At 37.4% G+C, this 17,419-nt stretch overlaps 1 protein-coding gene across 11 annotated transcripts in view; it reads left to right on the top strand.

Moving 5' to 3' along the window:
• Positions 1-17,419, top strand: part of NRG3 (neuregulin 3) — a 1,047,703-nt gene that overhangs the window by 921,245 nt on the left and 109,039 nt on the right. For 7 of the 11 annotated variants that reach the window (XM_032838677.1, XM_032838642.1, XM_032838667.1 and 4 more), the window contains exon 4: positions 3,522-3,548. The exons of 1 other annotated variant lie outside the window; for it this stretch is intronic. In XM_032838677.1, the coding sequence (XP_032694568.1) occupies positions 3,522-3,548 (27 nt within the window). The remainder of the gene's footprint in view (positions 1-3,521; positions 3,549-17,419) is intronic. 3 more of the 11 variants (XM_032838696.1, XM_032838687.1, XM_032838622.1) reach the window with 1 other exon arrangement.

Raw genomic sequence — 17,419 nt, 5'->3', positions numbered from 1 at the left:
ATGAATAAATGAAAAATTAATTAATTCTCATCATATCCCTCTTGATGATTTCATGCAGGCCTGAATATCCCCAGGAAAGCTTTTTGCTTTAAGAAATAGCCAGTGAAGGGCACCTGGGTGGCTCAGTCAGTTAAGCATCCCACTCTTGATTTCAGCTCAGGTCATGATCTCAGGGTCCTGAGATCAAGCCCCATGTCAGGCTCCATGGCCATGCTCTCTCCCTCTCCCTCCTGCCCTCCCTCACCTCCCCTTTTCTCCTTTCTTAAAACAAAACAAAACAAACAAACAAAAACACAAAGAACTGGTGAAAGGTTATGAGAAATATTATGCTTTATGTTCTGTATATGACTCAGTAGACAAAATTAATTGCTCTTCTGTCCCGTTCTTCATGGATTTCCATTGATCCTTTTGTATAAAACAAAGCCTATCGGTTGCTTTAGACCTGTAGTAATGATCATGGTTTTTAGCACTTTACTAAAATGATGGAAGTATGTGTCTGTTGTGTGTGTGTGTACACAAACAGAGAGATTTTAAACAATCTTTTTATTTATATGTTTCAGTCGTGTCAGTTTTCATGAATTTCATTATAAAGATTAAAAAATATTGTCTTTAAAAAAATTCAAGAATATAAATGCCACCTTGCTTGATAGTATTTCTGGGAATTACAACTCTAATAATTAGATGTAACTCTTCTGCTATGCTACGAGAAGACCGATATCCTTTCCTTAAGAATTCTGTTTGCTTTTCTGGTGCCTGGGTGGCTCAGTCGGTTAAGCATCTGTCTTTGGCCCAGGTCATGATCTCAGGGTCCTGAGACCAAGTCCCGCATCGGGCTCCCTGCTCAGCGGTGAGCCTGTTTCTCCCTCTCCCTCTGCCTGCTGCTCTCCCTGCTTGTGTTCTCTCTCTGTGTGTGTCAAATAAATAAATAAATTAAAAAAAAAAAAAAGAAGAAGAATTCTCTTTACCTTTCAGTGTTTAGATAAATTTCAAATTCTGGTTTGTCTCTTCTACTGGTCCTGAACTAATTGTGGCATAAGAACTTCAGATTGCTCTCCAATTTACCAAGCATGCCACTCACTTCTTGTTGTAGTCTCCAGACTCACAAAGCCTGATTCTCCAGATTCCCCATCACATCTGTAAGTGAAGCAGGCAAGGCTGTGGGAAAGAATGAAGAGTGACTGTTGGTTCTATTTGCTGGCAAAACAAACCACAGACAAACAGCCACTTCTGAGTCATCTCAGCTCCCCTAGAGAATTCTTGTTCAACCAGGCTGAGGGGCTAATGGCTTTCTAACTGCCCACTTGTACCATGGACATCATGTTCTGTTCCCATATTTCTATATACTTTCTTCTCCTGACTTCTTTCCTGCACATCTTTTCTGATTGTTTGCAAAAGATTTTTGTTGTTGTTGTTGTTTGTTTTGTTTTGTTTTGTTTTTTACTCCAAATCTTATTTTTTCTTCCCTTCAGTTTCATGAAGGGTAATCTCACTGAAATCCCTGTGTGTAAATACCGTACGCAGCTCTGCTTTCCCTCCAGGGCCCCAAGTGCATACCATCAGGAAGCTGCTTATTCACACAAGAACCAAACATGGTCTTGCAACTTTTCTACAATCCTGTTCTTTCACATGGCATATTGTTTCTTCCAAGAGCAAGCTTATGGGTCATTGGCCTCTCCTGCTAATGCACCCATCCTGGTCTTCCATGATAGCACCATTACAAAGAATTAACAGCTCTTTGTGTCTATGGGGTCCCTCTGATTTCTGAATCACTGGAGAACAAAAATTCTGTCTGTTCATGAAAGTGTGCTTGGTATCTATCACAGTATATAGTGAGTAATCAAAAAATGCCATGGAGAGAAACTAATGCATCAACTTAAAAAAAAAAGTTACCATCTTTTTTTCTATAAAAGACATGTCTCGATTATTTTACCTTATAAATGAACTACTTGTGGGCAAATTTATAAGTACAGAAAGTAGATTGGAGGTTACTGGGGGTTGGGGGAGAAGGAAATGAGAAATTATTGCTTTGTGGGTACAGTTTATCTTCGGAGTGATGGGAAAATTTTGGAAATACAGTGGTGATGGTTGTACAGGATTATGAACGTAATTAATGCCACTAAATTGTGTATTTAAAATGGTTAAAATGACAAGTTTCATGTTGTATATACTTTGCCACTATAAAAGTAAAAAATGAATTATTTACAAATAGGAAAGATATTAAAATAGTCAAGATAACTAAATGCATATTTTCTAAAAAGAAAAGCTTCTTTGCTAAATAGAAAACTCAAAAAAGGAAGCCCAGTAATTAGTCTTAGAAACAAATACAATTGTAGCAATACTTGTTTTTCATGTATTCTCATTTAAGAACTATATTACTGCAATAAAAACCATCATTAAATAATACAGTGAGGTTAAAAGTGAAGGAGTGAATAACCGAATGATTTAAAGAAAGCACCATTTTTAAAAGATTTTATTTATTTACTTGAGAGAGAGCAAGAATGAGCACTAGAGAGAGAGAGAGGAAGAAGAGAGGGAGAGGGAGAAGCAAACTCCCTGCTGAGCAAGGAGCCTGATGTGGGGCTCAATCCCAGGATCCTGGGATCCTGACCTGAGCCAAAGGCAGCCGCTTAACCAAGTGAGCCACCCAGGTGCCCTAAGAAAGCAACATTTAAATAAACCTCTGTGATTGAATGCCTGAGTATAGCCAGGCCCAGTTTATCACTGGGACCACAGACAGGCATTAGCATTAGTGGGTCAAAATGGTCAGCTGTCCACATGCACGGGAAACAGACGTGGATATATCTGTCATGCATTTTTGATAGGAAGTGCTGCCAAGCTTAACCATCCTAAGACTGATGGGTCAGACAGACTGGATTTGTGCCCTGGATCTGCTTCATAGGAGACAGTGTAAGACTTCAGTCTCACTGAACCATAAGTTTATCATCTAACAAATAAAGAGGGGAAAAAAATCCAGTATCATTTCATTTTTGTGAAAGTGAAGAGGGCCTGGTTAAGGTTTCATGCGGAAGGTCTTTACTGGCGTATGATTAACATAGAGGTCCAGATTAATTTATATTGAACAAGTAAATACATATAAATATAATATATATATATAAATACAAATACATAAATATATAAATATAAATATACAAAATATCATGAGTTCTGAAAATAACTTTAGTACCAGATATTCCTTGTGGGAACTTTTTTTTTTTTTTCTTTCCTGTTTTTTTTTTTTTTTTTCTTTTCCGTTTTGCCAAATTTTTACTTAGCTTACTTAGAAATTGATGCAATATTATTTCATCTATAGCTCCAGGCCATTGGGGAATATGAGTCAGTGTTCAGAGCACCCCTAATGTGGGTAATCTATAAATTATCTGTCTCAAAAAATGGTTGCTAAAATAAAGACATATTCTTTGGGTTGAAAGGTCAGTCTTAGAAGCACTGAATTCCATGTGGGATTTTTTCCTAATCTTTTCTCTTTTTCTGTTTCTCTTCCTCACATGCTGACTTTGGTGTAGCAGACCACTTGGGGATTGAATTCATGGGTAAGACTAAACAATTTGCTCCTTAAATATCTAGAAAAAGCTTAGTTTCATAATGTGTATAGTGTTCTCCTTCGCCATCTGATTATAATCGAAATGTCTCATTATCAGATGCTGTTAGTAGTAAAAAGTGTTTTTGTTGATTTTTCACTAAGTAATGGCTCAAAATGAAAGACTTAACTACTTATCGGGAAGGCAATTGATGTTAAGTGCAGCTCTGGAATCATACAAAGGTTGGATTTGGCTTCTAGCTTTGTTTGCTCTATTTCTCAATTTTCTTATCTGTAAAATAGTTCTTATTTTACTGCACATGTAAATTGCTTAGCACAATGTCTACAAGAAGGCAAACACTTAATAAATGAAAATAATAGTGATGGCTTAAAAATGTTAGCTTTATTATTGTCTGCTCTAATTTCTTATCCTTTTGCATGATGCCTGCTTTGTATACATTTTAGTATCAATCAGTTTGGAGTATGAACCTTATAAACATTTCCCTTTACAAAATTAAATTTTTTCTTGTGAAAGTAGTTGCTGTGAATAGTATATTTTTAAAAGCACTAGGATGCCTTCCACAGAATTATTATTATATTCGGGAGCTATTATTATTGTTATTATTATTGTTATGTTCATAGATAATTACATTAAGAATTGAACATACTTTTCTCAGTTGATTTCATAAGTAAAATAAAAAATTTTAAAAAAACAAACATTCCATTGGTTTGATATACATCATGGTGCTAAAATGGAGGGATCTTGGGAGTTAAAGTTAGTGAAATTGAGAAGACCTAAACTTGAAATCCAAATTAATAATTCTTTGCTTGTTTGGCTTTTGTCGAACTTCAGATTTTTCTCTTATATAACATAGATATTAATACTTGATATGTAAATGTGGTTATTGTGATGATATTTATAAATTTAATTGTATCATTTATCTATTCACCCATTCATTCAGCAAATAATTATCAAGTGCTTACTATAAGAAAAAATACAAAGTGTTAGAGATAAAAAAGGTGTAAAAATGGACAAAAAAACCTGGTCCAATGACACAGTCTACTAAGCTTACAGATAAAAGGTAATAAACCAGTAGGTATACAGTTGAGGTTTTAGGCAAGGTGCTACTAGCTTAGACTAGTGTGATTGTGGAAGATATGGGAAAAATGAGAGAAATTTAGGACATGGTGTCAACATAAGTATTTGAGGAGAATTAATTTTGAAGATTAGAAATGGGAGATTACCAAAGATGATGCAAGGTTCATAGTTCGCCTATTTAAATTAAAGTTGGGCTCATTTACTGAAAAAGAACACTGGAAGAAGAACAGATTTATGGGAAACGTCTTACTAGAATAGGTTTGGAAATGTTGAGTTCTGGGTACCTCTGATATACTGAGAGAAGATGTCAAGTTCATAGTGTACTGCTGGTAGTTTTTAGGGTTGATTAGAGCTTAGTGATTTAATATTTATACTAGAATTGATCTTCCCTGTTGTGTGGTATTTTTCATTAGTGTTCTATTATTTGGGTATTATATCACAGAAAAACCAGCTCAATTCCTGCAGGTTTGGGGTTTTGGTAGAATAGATGAGATGAAAAATCATAAGGGCAATGAAATTCAGGATAACATTCTAATGAGCATCATGGAATGAAAGGTAGATGCGGAAGGAAGTGACAAAAGGCTAGCTACCTGAATGTAATAAATGAGAGTACTTGAGCATGTTGTTGGCATGGGAGGAGACTATAGTCATATGGGCCAGGAATTACAGAAAATTATGGGCAGGGTCATGTAGAAGAGTATAAATTGTGAGAAGGATATGTGGCTTGTACTACCGTCATTTACCAGTGATGGTGGGGATTAGCAACGTGGAAGTCTGGGCATCAACAGTCACTTTGTGGATAGTGGGTACTGGGTCTAGTGGATACAGAAATTTGTCCCCACTGGATTGTGGTGATTGCAGGCTTTGAGAATAGAGATTCAAAAAGTTATATAATAGAATGGCTGCATATATAGGGAACCAAAAAGCTGGTAGGTGGGTCTGGGCTAGCTTCAAACTTCACAAGTAGTATGGCCATGGTTAGGTAAGCAAAAAAATTACTGTATTGATGTTGATTATAACTGTTAAAAAAAATGGACCCATCACCATCCTATTGGGCTTTTCCTAAGGACCTCCAATAACATAGTTAATTTGCTATGGAACCAAGGTATGTGTTTAAAAAATCTGTGTTAAAACATTTACAAGACTTCAGTTACTGGTCGGTGAAAAATAATAGATAATTGTGTAGTTCATCTATATGAATCTCAAGACTAAGGTTATAGTGAGTCTTAAAAAACTTGGTGTCAAATTGTAGCTATAAAGCCTTATATGAATGAGTTCTCAATGTATGAATATTTGACTCTGGCAGTAGAGATTGCCTTGTACAGAAGGGGTTGGGCAAGAAGTCAGAAAGGAATATGTAGCATGTGTACAGATAATGACAACTAATAAAGTCTTGTTTGAAATGGTGAATAGGTTAGTGAGTGAACTGTTTCCTCTGGCCTTACTAGTTCCTGTTAGTGTTCACCCTATCCATATTCTAACTGAGTATGTAATATTCTGTTTGTTGCTTTGAGAACATATGTTTTCATATAACTTGTGATTTTAGAGTCCATATGAGTAAGATTCCTTCCACCGAAGTTTACTACCTCACATCCCAATAATATGACCTCTGTAGCACAAATACAGCTGGGAAGCAGAAATGTAGGCATAATCTCTATAAACTTAATCACAACGGTATGTTGGAATCCTAAAATGATCAGTGTCAGTTCTGTTTTAATGAGTTCTAGAATAGCTTTCTTCTCAACTTTCATCATTTTTACTTTGGGCAATGTTAATTTCATCTTCCCTTCAGTTGGAACTCACATCACAAAATGATGATATGAAACACACAGCTCTTTCCCCCAAGTCTTTGTAGTCCCAGTGGCCAAGTTTGTGTTATTGATCAGACGCAAAAGCTGAGTACTTTATACAGTTTAATAAATTCCTATTTAAAGCAGGAATGCCAAATCATATGACTCAGTAAGAGTCCAGCTATTATTTAATCAACATACACTTATCACACTTACTGTATGCCAGATGTATAAGATACAAAGATGTAGACATATAAGCCACATCCTTTAGTGCCCAAAGGCTCTGAAACTAAAAGAAAGCTACACATAATTGAGGTAATTAACAAATGCTATCAAGATGACATAGGCAAGGTACAATGAAGGAAAAAAAAACAGAATTTTAAAAAAGCATCTAAATGTGTTTTGGGAAATTCAGAGACAGCTTCCTGGGGTAGAAGACATGTAAACTGAGTACCAGCCAAAGTGGATAAACTGTATTGAGTGATGCCATAGTCCAAATCTGTCCCAGCTCTATATTATTTCCACATTAGGATAGGACTTGCTATTTTACTCTCCCTATCTGGGTCCATAAGCTCCCCAGAGTCACTACTTTAGGACCAAAGAAAGCGTATCAAGTTCAGTAAAAACACTTAACGAAAAAGCTTTTTCTGAGTTGATTTATTAATTTTAAGGAATAATTATCCTATAAGTCATGCTAAACCTAATGTCCATAAAACTGTCAGCATTCAAAAGGACTTTTGCTTAGTTATATTCATGAGTTTTTCTTAATGATGTTTCTGGGACCAGTACAATGGACATACCAACAACAAATACTGCCCTGAAATACAGTATCGGTTTACAAAAATAAAGTTAAGTGATATAAATAGGTCAGGAATTTGAAGGTATGTGAAAACACAAAATTATGTTTGTAAAAAAAAATGTAAAGTCAGAGTTTATACTAAGTCGGTATTCAAAAAAATATTTCTTGAATTAATGACTTAACCTACTCATCATGAATGCATGAGAGAAAATGGAGGTTTTTAAGGTCAGATGTTCACAGTTTTCCACACAGGTGAAAAGATCAGGAGATGGAGTAGACACACTTCACCGTAAGCACAAACACTCATTGAGAAATCTTCCCAAAGGTCCAGAGGAAACAGATGGCCAAAGGGCATGTCAGACTGGCCAAAGTTTGGAAGGCGCATTGACGGTGAAGAGGGATTTCTCATCTGAGAACTATCTCACTGCAGTGTCAGGTGCTCAATCAGGGAGCATATCTCATTATATCCATTTGAGCTCTTTGTTATGCAGGTATTTATTTGACAATGCCCTGATGCATTGGATGCTGTAGGCATCAAAGATGTTTGTATAAAAGCAGGTGCAATGCCACTTGCAAACATATTAGCAAACCACAGGGAGAGCTGAAGACTGTGTGGGAGATCTCTCATGCAAATTTTTTTCATTCTCATATGGAAAAATAACAGGAACTCTGTCAGTTAAATGTCTTGTATGTGATTTGACATTGTTTTAAGGACAACATGATATATTTATGCAGATTTTGATTGAGTAAACCCTAGCATAATTTTTTTAATCAAAAGGTTTATAGAACTTGGGAAAAGGAGATTCTTAACTAAAATCTGAAAAAGTATTCTAGAATAATCTCTGTATTTTGAAGTTAAAAAAAAGCAAAAAGAATGATATTCTGAGCTTGCTGTAAGGAAAGTCTTAGAAATGTGTTATATTCAAACTCCATGGTCTAAAATATGTGTATAGTTTTAGAATTGATAAGGTCATTATTTCAAACTTTACAATATATTGAGTATCTCTTCATTCTGTCGTGTAAAATAATTGTTTGGGGATATTTTGGTAAAAACTGTAGATAATCTTCTGAGAAGTATCTAGTTTCTAATTCTGTCTGGATGATATGAAGTGGGGATATTTTCCTTAAAACTGTAATGCTTATTATGAGTGACTTGGTGTGTATTCCTTTAAATCTAAAAGGCTGGTATGTCAGTCAAATGAATTCATGTATATGCCCAAATTTGTGAATTGGCATTAGATACAGAAGTGATGATTCTCTTTCTCTGTGCTGAAATTTTTGACTTATGCAGAACAAAACTGTTTTCATTCATTTGAGTAAATCATGTTTTTTTTTAATCAAACAAAATGGTAACTTATGGATTAATGTGTCTGTATATTTGTTTGCAGAGGAAGTGCAATCAAGAATGTTTGTTTACTTTTTTCTTTGCCCTTTGCCATATTAAACTACATGAGAAATTAGAGTAATAAGTTAACATTATTTAATACTTGACATGGGCCTCAAAATTTAGATCATCTCATTTCACTTTAAAAAGTAAAAACAATGAATGAGATAGGAAGTCTGTATATCCTTATGTTATAAATGACAAAACCGAGGTCTGTTTAGCTGAAATATCTCATATAAAAGCAAGGAAATGTCAAATACAAGATTTGAACCTAAATCCACCTTCTTTTAGAGCTCTTGAATTCTGCCAGTGCCTTACTGTTGGGCACATCCCACAATAAGGGCTTCGTGATCACCCTGGCAATGTTTCAAGTGGCTATGAAGTTAATCCTAAGGGTTGAAGGTAATGTTTTTCCAAGTACCATGAGGTTATAAGAATTTGGGTGATGACCCACATTATCCAAGCTATGAGAAAATGAAAATTGAACCAGATGCCCATCATTAACTTTACATTCAAAATTATAACTGCCAGGTGCACAGAAAGGTTCACCTTGGCTGGTTGTCATAGTCTCCCGTAGGAAAGCTACAGAAATTCGTTGTATTTGAAGGTTTCTTGGTACTTACAGACTGTGTTGAGTGACATTAGTCAGGTGGTCAAACTGTTGAATGCCACCGGGGTATAAAGGCATTACACATCCAGCTTCTCTGATAGGAGACATTTGCCAAATGAAATAGTGAGTAGAGCCATCTCTCCAATGACTTCCCCCAGGATTCTGCTTAAGAAACATTTATACAATCTTATTTCTTAAGTTATTTTTCTCTTTAGCAGTAGGGTCACTCCCTCTCTTTACAGGATGATTTTTTTTTTTTTAAACATAGATCTTAGTACAAGTGCTAATAGTTCAGCTCCTAATCATGAATCCCTTCAAGTATTTTTCTTTTTTCTCTTTTTTTTTGTTTTCTTTCTTTCTTTCTTTCTTCTTGAATGAAAAGATGTCTCAATTTGGTTTGCTTGTTCTGAAGTTTGCCTCAGTACGTATGCTAGGATAATATTTTGGTATTATAAATTTTGATAATATATATCATGATTAGTCTGATACTAGTCTTTAGCATGTATTTGTACCTCCAGTGGTTAGAAGTAAAAGAGCAGCAGTCATGACTGTAAGTGAAATAAATTAAAATCTGACAGAACGTTCAGGTCAGAATAAAAACTTGCAGTGGTTTCTTTGAGGAATGGCTATAACTAAGAGATATACTGGAAAATATGCAGATATAGTAATATAATTTGTACAAAACAGAAAGTGGATATTTCTGTAAATACTTCTGTAGATCAGATTCTAGAATTGGCTGATTAAATTTTATTTACAGACACTGAGAAAAGTATTTGTTGTAAACAATGTAGATATACAGTGCTTTTCACTGAAAGCTAGCATAGGGCGACTACATTTTTGTCAGGTTAATATTATAATTTTTCATAAAGCCGCTGAATGACTAAGTTAGGAGTTTCATGTAGACTACAGCAAAAGGTGGATAAATTTCTGAGAACTTCTTCTATAATATGATGAAGAATAGATTTTATCAATTTAGTGATAGGAAATTTGGAGCTAATGAAGTGCTATGCTGATATATACTGATATGCTGATAAAGATCAGCCATGACTGGATCTTCCAGTTGCTTCTAGAGCAATATTTTTTGTTAATGGGATAAATAAAACCATAACTTAAACACTTAATATTTTTTTTGAACTTTTATAAACAGTAACTGCTATTTTCTTGGATAGAGAGAATTAAGATGTAACAGAAAGGACCAGATTTTTGGATTGTCAAATTAGACTCAACAGAATGTGAGATCTTAACCAGTATAAAGTAGATTACATATATATGCCAATTAATCTAAAATGTGCGTAAGTTCATGGTAGGTTCCAAAGATCTTCATAAGTGTGCTAGAAAAAATAGCAACAAAGGTGTTCAGATTGTCACTGCAAAGTAATTCCCAATGAGGTTAGGAAACAAAATGGAGGGCACTTGGGTGGCTCAGGGGCTTAAGCCTTGTCCTTGGGCTCAGGTCATAATCTAAGGGTATACTGCCTCATCAGCAAGGAGTCTACTTCTCCCTTCCCTCTTCTTCTCCCCCACTTCATGCTCTTTCTCTCTCTCTAATAAATAAATAAAATCTTAAAAACAAGACAAAACAAACAAAAACAAATGCACTGTTATATTCAGTTCTCCATGACAAATGCTTCAGAAGTCAGATGAAGTTTTGCATTGGAGAGATTAAAAAAAAAAAAAAAGAATGATGGATAGAATATTTAAAGATGCAGCAAAATAAAGATAATACTGGTTCTCCTCAATCAACTGTTCAGTCAGAATGTGTGGAGCCCCTTTGGGAGCTCACCCTTGCCACGCTAGAGGCATAACGAGACAGATAAGACAGATTCTCAAGAAGTTCACACTTCAGTGTGGGGAACAGACTTGTAAACCAATTATTGCAGTTCAGTGCAAAAAATAAGACTTTAATTAGGGGTTTTTGGTCTTTTTTGTTTTACAAAAGGCAAGCCCTGGATTCCTAAACAGTTGCAGGATGCTAACATGTGTTCCATACTCACACACATAAATAGGGTGTGAGTTCACATCCATGTGGGAAGTACTATGTTCTATACTTCTGATGCATGATTTTACAAAGCCTTCAGTAAGGAAAAACATTCACAAAATATTGCCTACTCTAGCCTTCTCTCCAAGACTTATGGAAGACTTCTCTCCAAGACTCCAGAAGTCTTGGAGAGAAGGCTAGAGTAGGCAATATTTTGTGAATGTTTTTCCAGAGAAGCCTATTTCATAGAACTAGGATTGCAGAAAAATACTCTCATAAATTCTGGGAGAAAGAGCACAGAGGAAGGAGCACCCACATCTCCTTAGAATAGTTGCAGACGTCTTTATGTGGAAGAATAAAGCATAGTCCAACATTTGGGGGATGGCAGCAGGAAATGTGAGTAAAGGGGACAAGGAAGAACACAGGTAATTAAGAGGTGAATGAGGACAGCGGTTTTCAAGATGGTGAGGAGTCTCGAGCTACTGGTAAAACACAATACACCTGAAAGGGAGTGTGGTCGGTAAGGTGGCTGGTTAATTAGGTTAGAGCAAATTATGATGACTCTATCCGCCCTTGGAAAGATGTATGATTTTATCTTGTTGTAAAAGAAAGCCTTCGGAGGTTTCCAGCAGGGAATGATCAGATTAGCTTACAGTGGCAGTAGCTATCTGCAGAACTTGCCTGGAGGCATCTTGTGTGAAGCCCCAGCTAATGGGCCAAGCTCAAAGTTTACTCCAAATATTCACCAAATGCTCACTCTTTGAATAACACTGTGGGCATTATAAAGACGAATTTCTGTTTAGTCTGTGTCAGGCACAGGGAAAGAGGCGAGGGCAGAACACCTCGGGAGACTATGGGGATGAGGAACAATTAGCAGAACCAGGGACACAGTGAACTTTGATTGGATCTTTGAGCAGAGGGTAGAATTTCTGTGGGCAGAGGAAGAAACATCCTAATAAGGATGTTAAAATAAACAGGACCAGGATGAGATGACTTGGGGGAGGAAATATTGGTTATTAGCATAGGCAATTTGCATTATAAATTTAATTTAAATTACATACAAGCTTTTATTTAAAATGACATTCAGATCATGTCGTTCCCCAGTGTAAAACTCTCTCACGGATTTAGAATTAAATACAGGTACCATATGTTACTGTGCCAAGTCCTCCATGATCTGGTACTGCCTAGCTCTCTGATTTCACTTCCTACCATTCTCATTCCCACTCACTGTGTCTGTCATCAGCCTTCTCCTTGTCCCTCTGTCTACCTCAGGGTTGCTTTGCTTCTGGTTCTTCTTCCAGTATTAGCTACGCTATTTATCTGCACATGCTTCCTCCTCATCACAAAGCCCTCAGTTCAAATAGACTTCCTCAGACACTTTCCTTTGCCATCCTATTATATGTCTTTCCCTTCTCATTCATATTAGCTTCTATTTCTTCCATAACCTTTATTACTAACTTGTTTATTTGTCTACTTTTTATTATGAGTCTCCTTACTGGAAAATTAGCTCTGTGAGAACTTACTCATTGTTGCAACTCTAGTCCAGCACTTAGCATTATTATAAGAACTCACTGAATATTTATTGAATTAATTTTAAATTGAATTTAAATGGTGTATGGTTTTCTTAACTCTTAATTTAATTAAATGATTGAAAAAATCTAAAGCAAAATATCAATGAAACCCAAGGCCCTATGGTTTAGTTCCAGGTAACTCTCAGTCAGTCACCAATATTCTTTCTGGAGATTTCCCCTGTTGAAACAGTAAGTGGCAGCTGAGGACTTCTCAGAAGTGTAGCTTTCAGTATACTCAGGTGTTGTGTGCAGCCCTCAAAGTGCGCCAATAATCATAGAGGACACTGACTGACCAGGTAAGTACTTACAGAATAGTTCATGAATTGTTGTTCTCACTCCTAAGTCCATGTTTTCTGTTTGTGTCGTAGTGGCAGTTTGAGATCCTGAGAATAATGGAAGATTCTCAGGTGGGCAGAATAACGTAATTGAAGAGCTCTCAGCTTTAGCTTTCATCCTAGGCACTAGGCACTTGTTGCAAATGTCCATTCCTGTTCTTAGCCTCAGATAAGGCTAAGATTAGGTAGTTATGGGATGGATCAGATTCCTAGTATTTAACATGATTCTGATGTGGAAGGTCTCTCTGCCCATGTGGTGAGAAACATTGACCTAAAGGGACGGAAAGACTTGGTTTAATTCTGTCTCCACCATTTAGTGTATGTATGACTTGGGATAAGGGATTTATCATCTCTAATTCTGGAGTTCCCAGTCTGTGTAAGAGCAATGATGGCATTACCAGTTTCATCAGGCTGTTGTGCAGATTTCAACCCATGAAGCATATAAAGTGCTTAGCACAAATCCTGGTGCTTATTAAGTGCTAATCAAAATGAGCTCTTTCTAACTCCTGCTCCTCCTGGGAGCAGCTTGACTGATGAGGATTTCTGACCCATCTGCTCTCTAAGGTTTGCCTTTAGGTTGTCTATATTACTCTGATTCCTCTGGAAAAGGGAAATTGAACATTAATGTTCTCTTCTTTACAATGTGCTAATTTTTACGCCTTAGAAAGGACTCTGGAGTTATCTTAGAGAATAGGAACTGTTTTCCACGGCATTCCATGGAATGTTAGCTAAGTTTTCAGAATCAGCTCTCTCTAGAGAAATGTCTATGAAAGCTTCTCTTTTTAGAACATGGTTCTAAAGAGGTGTCTTTAGATCTTCAACCTGGTTATGCAGGTGGGCTGCATCCCTTCCATTAATATTTCCAACAGGATCAGACACAATGAAGGAAGTCAAGTAAACTTGGCTTCTCCAGTGAAGCTACCTGCTTGGACGTTGCACTCACTCTTCTGAGCGTTCATTCGCTTAATTTCGTTGAATGATACTGATAAAGCTTACTAACACTTATGAGAAATGGAAGGGAGGGAATTAACACTCACAAACTTATGTGAGTGTTGGGCCTGGTAGGTAATTTCACATGAGTTATATCATTTTATCTTTCAAAGTTATTAGAAATCTCAAATATACGGTAAAGAAAAGTCCCATCTTCTGAGCGACTGAATTTTTGGTGCAGGAAAAACTGATCCTGTATTTCAGTACTCAGATTTGAAGAGCTACTTGGTATATATTCAAGGAAGCTCTCTGTACTCAGACTGGTGCATCAGTGAGGCTGCCATTAGGACAGACAAAGACAGAGGATGCAGGGCAAAGAAAGTTATTCTAAAAGGACTAATGAGGTAAATTTTTTTTCTCATTGCACACATGAAGAAACAAGATGGACGGTTGTAAAAGTAGCATGCTCAACTGATACATTATAGGGATGAATTTATAATTCAGATCAGATATCTCCAGAGCCTGAGCTTCTCCCATCGTCCTGCCCCACCAGAACATGCCACCAGAGAAGACAGCATGTTCTTTGCGAATGCGATCATAGTCTCTCTTTACTAACCCCTGTCCTGGGCTTGGAGCCTACTGATACACTCAACAAGGGCCTCAGCCATAAAACAGCACTGTGGGCAGGGCTGCCAGACTGAGCAAATAAAAATGCAGGACCCTACTCTTACATTTGACTTCAGGTACTCAACAAGTAATGATTCAGTATAGATATGTTGGATGAAATGCACGTGTCGCATCTATATAAAAACTGTTGCTTACATAAAATTCAGATTCACTCTGTCTTCAGTATTTTATCTGTTAACCCTGGGTTTGGAGCCATGAGCACAGAGAGGTGTGACCTCCCTTCTGACCCATTTCTATCTCACACTTGACTCCCCATGAACACCAAATGAATGTTGATATGAGGAATACAACAAGGTAAGCAGAATTAATGAGGGATTGAGCAGGAGAGACAGGAGCCAGACCGCTATGTGTGTCCCAGGGTAACTCTGCTTGTTATACAATGAGAATTAGGCAAAAATAATAATGCTAAGCTGTTCCTGGATTATCTTTCACCAGCTATGGATGTTTACCATGGCAAATGCCACCTGTACGCTCTCTGGTTCTGGGCCTCATAAATCCTGCCGTTAGAGCACTTGATGAGGTATTTTAAAGCCAAGTTCTCGTGAGTGGAATCACTTAACATTGCAAATATGGATCCTTCAGAAAACAAGTGGCAGCATACTAACTTAGCTTTTGAGAAAGAGAGTAGGATTTAACTTACCGAAAGATGCAGCTGAAGGTAATATTAATGAAGTAATAACAGTGTTATTACTTCACCACCCGTTCATTTCCCTGCTATGTTCAGGCTGCTCCCTTCATTCACAAACACGTTTTTATGAGAACGCAGGGCTTTTTGTTCCTACCAGAAAAACATCAAGGTGCCTATTCTCTGGAATTGCACTGTGGAATCAGAGTAGTGGTTCAGTGATTCCACTTTTCTATTGCTGTAAGGAAAAGAGATGCTCAGAGTGTCAAGCAGGGTGATGGGAAGCGGGTATATATTGTGCAGTCAGGGAGATAAGCATCAAATGTTAACTTCATCTTCCATCCATGCGCTATCTACCGACCTACATACCCATCTATGTGTCTATTCGTGGGTATAGATTAATTTCTGTCTCTTAAGATTCAGTAATACAAAAATTGATGATGAAACACACAATGTGTGCATTTATTGGCATGTATTAGGCACTCAGATTATGTTCCTCCTTTTTGCATGCCCTTATGTATTGCACTGCATTTGCCGCAGTGTGAACTGATCTGTGAGTCTCTGTGCGTTTCAAGAATAGAGGGTGCACCAGCTCTGTGCTTAGGTAGCCCTCTTCAACACTCTAAGACTTCCCTTCTGTAGTTCCTCTCCTGCCTTCTGCAGACATTTGCCGAGGAGATACAGTGGAGAGGGACAGCAGCTGCCCCAGATGTGGACCCTCATCTCTCCTAAGCCCCACATGTAAGCAAACCTTCTGCCTTTCATCATCCAGGAAGACTACCAGTCTTCCGCATAGATAGAATAGGTGTTTGGGTATGTGGTATCATGGAAGCTCTGTTGTCCAAGGAAAACTCTCCTCACTTCCTGAAACTTTTGTCCAATTCCTTCGGGGGAGTTTTTGAATCTTGCAATGGTACCAAACACCAGAGCATTTCAGGCCCATCTTGGCTCTCACCTATTCTTTAACCTCATTTCTTCTGTGTATGCTATCCACAACCATTCAAACTCACATTTGCTCCTTTGAACACACCATAATCTTTCTGTCTTCTCTTCATGGGATTTCTTTGTGCCAAAGAATTAAGGCCCACCCCCCATATCTAACACGTACTCACGTGTATATTTGCATTCCCAATGTATCAGGTACTGAGCTCTTCTCTTAAAACTTAAGGAGACATGTCTCTTTGGTTTATGTCTCTTTCTCCTTCAAATATTGCAAGATACACAAAGGCCAGTAGCACCTCATTACAGTGTCAGCTTGAAGTCTGAACTCTCAGAACCTTTGGCTGGTAAATGCAGAAATTCCATGTGTTGCAAAGGCCTGTGTCATACATCATTGCATGTTGTCTTTTCAGTACTGCCCTTCGAGGTGGATAGCACTTACTATCAAAAAAGTAGGACCCTGGGTAAAACTCAAGCTCTAATGTCCAACAAACCAAAGATCAGATTAGCTTTCAAAGACTAGCTCCATGTGGGTGGACTGAATTAGTGTGGGTCAATAAGACTGAATTATTCACCTGTAAAATGGAGTATTGATATATATATCTCACAGGAATGTGGTTAGAATAAAACAAGATGAGGTATTTGGAAGAAATAGGCATGTCCTTTTCCTAAAGTCATATTTACTTATGTAATTTTATGATGCTGAAGGATGTAGAAGACAGTTTAAAAACTAGTTGGTGGGGGATGCCTGGGTGGCCCAGTCAGTTGAGCATCCAGCTCTTGATATTGACTCAGGTCGTGATCTCAGCGTCATGGGATGGAGCCCCATGTCCTGCTCTCTGCTTGTCTGTCTCCCTCTGCTCTTCCCTGCTCCTCTATGTCTAAAATAAACATATAAAATCTTAAAAAAAAAAGTCAGATGACATCACTAGTCATCAGGGAAATGCAAATCAAAATCACAGTGAGGGGACATCTGGGTGGTTCTTGGTTAAGCATCTGCCTTCGGTCCAGGTCATGATCCCAGAGTCCTGGGATAGACCTGGGATAGACCACATCTGGCTCCTTGCTCAGCAGGGAGCCTGCTTCTCTCTCTGCCTGCTCTGCCTACTGCTTCCCCTGCTTGTGCATTCTCTCTCT

The sequence above is a fragment of the Lontra canadensis genome, unplaced genomic scaffold (genome assembly GCF_010015895.1).
Source record: "Lontra canadensis isolate GAN:19392208 unplaced genomic scaffold, GSC_riverotter_1.0 scaffold3, whole genome shotgun sequence".
NCBI lineage: Eukaryota > Metazoa > Chordata > Mammalia > Carnivora > Mustelidae > Lontra > Lontra canadensis.
The sequence above is the reverse complement of the archived record's forward strand: the minus strand, read 5'-3'. Positions and strand labels throughout refer to the sequence as shown.